This window comes from Gavialis gangeticus, unplaced genomic scaffold, assembly GCF_001723915.1.
Source record: "Gavialis gangeticus isolate Ggan-Ray unplaced genomic scaffold, GavGan_comp1, whole genome shotgun sequence".
Lineage (NCBI taxonomy): Eukaryota > Metazoa > Chordata > Crocodylia > Gavialidae > Gavialis > Gavialis gangeticus.
In genome coordinates this window covers 7494706-7499221 of record NW_017729026.1, presented here as the reverse complement: position 1 = coordinate 7499221, position 4516 = coordinate 7494706, and the positions used below count along the sequence as shown (strand labels likewise).

Sequence of the window (4516 nt, the reverse complement as noted above, 5' to 3'; positions counted from 1 at the left end):
CTTGCTAGTGCATTACAGAAGGGTACGTCTACATAGCAAAATGGAAGTTTGATTGCAGCATGTGCTAGCAAGGCTCAGCTAGCTAGTGAAAAGGTTGTAGCATGGGCTTTAGGATATGCCGGCAATAGAGTACATGCACAGAGTCAGCAGGTGATTTGCATGCCTCACTGCTGTTGCTAAGTTCTCGTTCTGCTGTACAGACAAAACTAGAGATGCAATAACTTGTTCTCCTCTTATTCAAGAGCTTTGATTGCAGTTTTCATTTTAAATAAATCACACACCTCCCAAGTCATTTTTCCTAACACTGCTGGAAGTTGAGATTTTAATTCACCTCAGCCTGGAATTTGACCTATGGGTTCTCAGCCCAGAGTCAAAAAGGTTTTTAAATGCAAAACTTTAGCTGTCAATTTAATTGGTTGTATTAAAAATTCAAGAATGGGCAAAAAAAAGTATTTTTCAAACATCGGACATTTTTTACCCAAGCTAATGGCCACGGTGTGAAGTAGGCAGTTTTGCGTACTTGTGTTAAAGCAGCCAAGGCCTTAGAGTTTGAGAAAATGTTGTGCAGTAGATCATGATTTCAGTGGAAATGTTGTCTTAAAGGTTGAAATTCACCTTTTCCCTCCGTGAACCCACCCACTTCAACCACAGACTGGATAAGAGACTGCAGCTAAACCTTTCCACAGCCAGAGGTAATAGTGACTACATCATCTCTCCTCTGCCTATGCAGAAGTTGATGGCTTGTAAGTTCTGTCATAGCCCATTCCCTAAGGCCATTCCCTGAAGCCTACTCCCATTGCAGATGGGAATCCTCCAGAGACCCTCCTGCCACCCCTGCATGGGGAATGCAAATGACAATGTGACCATTTGATCATGACTCTCTCCTTTGCAAAGTGACACTAGACTCTGTATCTCAGCCCTCTGCACTGCAATGCATTTTAATCTGAGGGGCATATTCCTTTCCTGAATTGGTCCACATTCTTGATTGGTTTGTCTCTCACAATTTCCAGTAGTATCAAAAGGGAGTGAGTGTAGAAATTGCAATGGTGAACTTTGTCCTCAACTGGAAGCCTTTTGGAGCCTTTACCATGCTTCCCCTTCACTGGGGCTTCATGTAGTAACAAGGTTCAGAGGTAAAAAAAACCCATGAATAGCTAGGAATAGTCAGGGAAAACCCAACAAAAATTTGCCACTCTGATGTTAAAGTCAGACTCACACCAATTCATACATATGATAGCATGGCTAAAGGATCTATGGATCTTCTCCAGTATTTGTGAGGAAGTACCTCTCCTTCCTTCTTTCAAGATGACCAGATATACTTCTACCTCTTAACCTGTTCTTTCATTTTCCTATGGAAATTACTACTACTACTATTACCCCCACCGCAGAATAAAAGCATGAGGCTTAATATGTGAACGCTTGAAAACTGATGCAAGAGCCTTGGGTTATACGTTGTCCATCAACATTAAGCAAAAACAGGACACTCCTATTACCATCCCAGGCTGGCAGGGAAACTAAATACACTGCCCCAAATAATTTCAGAACCTTCCCTTCTCCATGCCCACAAGGAAAATGGATGTACTGAAACCCAGAAGTTATTCTTTAGCTGTCTGCAGCTACGTGTCTCATTTCAAGCAGGCACCTCCTTGCAGCAGAGGAGAAACTGGCCATATTCAGAACTACTGGTTATCTACCATTTTCCCTCCATCCTTCATGGTATCAGTCTGGAGAGAGAGCTAGTAGCAGAGACTCCACAACCTTCACCAGAAACAGTTTGCTGCTCACCTTGGAAGTAAATGCCTGACTGGATTTGGAGGACCCTGGGGAGGCTTCTGGGATCCAAGGAATGGATGAATTTCTCTAGGGTACAGGCCATGGTCTGTAGCAAGGCAGCATGTGGGTTTGTTCTTTAAAAACCAGCAGTTCCAAGGAGAATCCCCATGGCAGCGCTCACAATTGCATAGGAACACAGTCCAGGACAGCTCTGAGATACTTTTCTCTGCTGGAGGAAAGGGGTGGGGAGGAGAGAAGAAGGGAGGAGCTTTTGCTGCTTCTGTGGCATGGCCACTTCCTCCCACCGCTGCAGCCCAAGGCTGAGGGCAGGGGTGGGAGGGAACTATAGAGTGAATGAACCAGAAGGACTGCCATTGCTGCATTTGTGCACGTGCCACTTAGGCAACAGGAAATGCTGTTTATATTGGGTGTCAGGGGTAACAAACTTCATGGGAAGGATGAGGACGTCCTGTATTATTCAGCCACAAATGTTTCGATATCTTAAAGAATGGAAATAATTCATCTGGCCTTGGGAAAAGTAGATGTTGAATGTCAAGCATATCTGAAGCAGAAAAAACGATTGCATTTACTTTTGGAGGACAGGAAAATAGTTTTGTATTTGCTCTTTTCAGAAACCACAGACCTTCCTCTGAGGAGATGAAATGAAACACTTGCATTTTGTTGCTTTTGCTACCTTTAGAACCCACGTGCACTTGAGAAGGTACAGACATAAAATACAGGCTTGTCTGGATCTTTGTTTTAAAACTATAGTCAGGCAGAATGGCTATGATTTTCAAAATAGTTTTTTTATGGCGGGATGGGGCGGCTACTGTGAAACACTTTAATTGGGATTGGATTTCATAAGGCAGGTGCCAGCACGTTCTGAAAAATCAGACAATGTCTCTTACAATGTCTCACGTTTGGCACCCAAAATCACTAGCCACTTTTGAGAACCCTGTGCCATTATTCATGTTATGCATGAACCTGAATCTGTTATTCTCCACATTATGGTATGCCACCGATTTCGGGATGCCACTGACATCCTGCTTAAAAGACAGGATGTCCTATAGTCTAAAAGTCTAAAATAGAACTAGGTCCTCGCACGCATGTTGCTAAAACTGTTGCATGCACTGCAGTGCCAACATTGCATTTTGCTAGTGTGTTAGAATAATGCATAAAGCTAGCTGTGCAGTCAGAAGAAGAGTATGACTCCCATCTACTGCAATACTTGGTGGTGTTTGTCTTTTCACTTTCACTAATAGTTTCTTAATTGCATTGCATATGTTCTCTATTATACAAGACAGGACATTTTGCCAAGTGTCCCCAGACTTCACAGAAGTAAAAGCCAGTTCTGGGTATATGGTATCTGGTTTATACCAGTGGTTGGTTGAAGGGATTCATAGAAACATAGATTGTAAGGCCGGAAGGGACTTTGGAAAATCATTGTGTCCAGCCCCCTGCACCAGGCAGGAATGATAACTGGGGGTCAGGTGACCCCAGAGAGGTGACAGTCCAGTCTCCTTTTGAAGATTTCCAGGGTAGGTGATTGCACCACTGCTGGAAGGAGCTTATTGCAGAGTCTGGACACCCTAGCTGTCAAAAAGTTTTTCCTAATGTTGAGCCTGAAACAGTCTTCCAGGAGTTTATGGCCATTACTACTGGCTATCTCCAAGGGCGCCCTGGTGAACAGTTGTTCACCGACACCTTGACGTACACCCCTAATGTAGCTGTAAGCTGCTATCAAGTCCCCTCTCAGCCTTCTCTTTTTCAGGCTGAAGAGTCCCAGATCCCTCAGCCTTTCGCCACATGGCTTGCCACACAAGTCTCTGATCATATGGATGTCCCCTTCTCTGGACTCTCTCAAGCGTGTCCACATCCTTGTTAAAGTGGGGCACCCAGAACTGGATGCAGTACTCCAGCTCCGGTCTCACCAATGCTGAGTAGAGTGGAAGAATCACGTCCCTAGTTTTGCTGGAGATGCATCTATTGATGCATGCCAGAGTATTATTTGCCCTATGGCTATGGCATTACACTGCTGGCTCGTATTCATGCTATGATAAAGGATAAGGGTCTTGTTCTGGGTAGGGAGTTATTTCAAAAGATGCAAGGGATGTTTTTTTGAACATCAAGGTAGTAGGGGCAGAGATCAATCATAACCAGTTTGTAACAGTGCAACGAAGAGATATGAACAATAGGACTTGGGTACTCGCAATGACAGCTTTTACTGCATAACTAGAAACAGGTGCTGGCATATCTAGATAGCACCACAAAAAATACTCACTTTCCCCTACTTTTTGCTACAAGGCACAAACAAAAAGAAAGCTATGAAAATTACATGCGTTTAGTTCTGTTTCAGTTTGGTCAGAAAGACATCTGAAAAGAGGCTGGATCATGCAAGTGGCTGAACAGCCTAGTTTCAATCCAACCAACTACATAAGGCACTGAAATAGTTTCACTAACTTCCATGAGAATTACTAAGAAGCAGCAAGTCCTTTGCAGTACTAAATCAAAGGCCTTGGCCCCTTTTGCACTGAGCTCATAGATCTCAACAGTCTTCCAAGATCAGAAGGGGCATGGAAAGTGGATTAATCCTCCTCGTGCTCTTAGACCATTGTTCCAGGTCTGACAACAGTGGAAGAAGCTTGTCCATATTGTACCAACTTTGTGGGTGAAACACAGAATATTTTCTTTAAAGGTTAGCTCCCACCATCACAGAATGCACTCATGTTTGTTTTTTCCTTAA

At 43.6% G+C, this 4516-nt stretch overlaps 1 protein-coding gene across 1 annotated transcript in view; it reads right to left on the bottom strand.

Moving 5' to 3' along the window:
* THEMIS (thymocyte selection associated) overlaps positions 1–2040 on the bottom strand; it is an 88114-nt gene extending 86074 nt beyond the window's left edge. The window contains exon 1 of the mRNA XM_019520209.1: positions 1786–2040. Within this exon, the coding sequence (XP_019375754.1) occupies positions 1786–1876 (91 nt within the window). The 5' untranslated portion in view covers positions 1877–2040. The remainder of the gene's footprint in view (positions 1–1785) is intronic.
* Positions 2041–4516: the final 2476 nt, after the last annotated feature.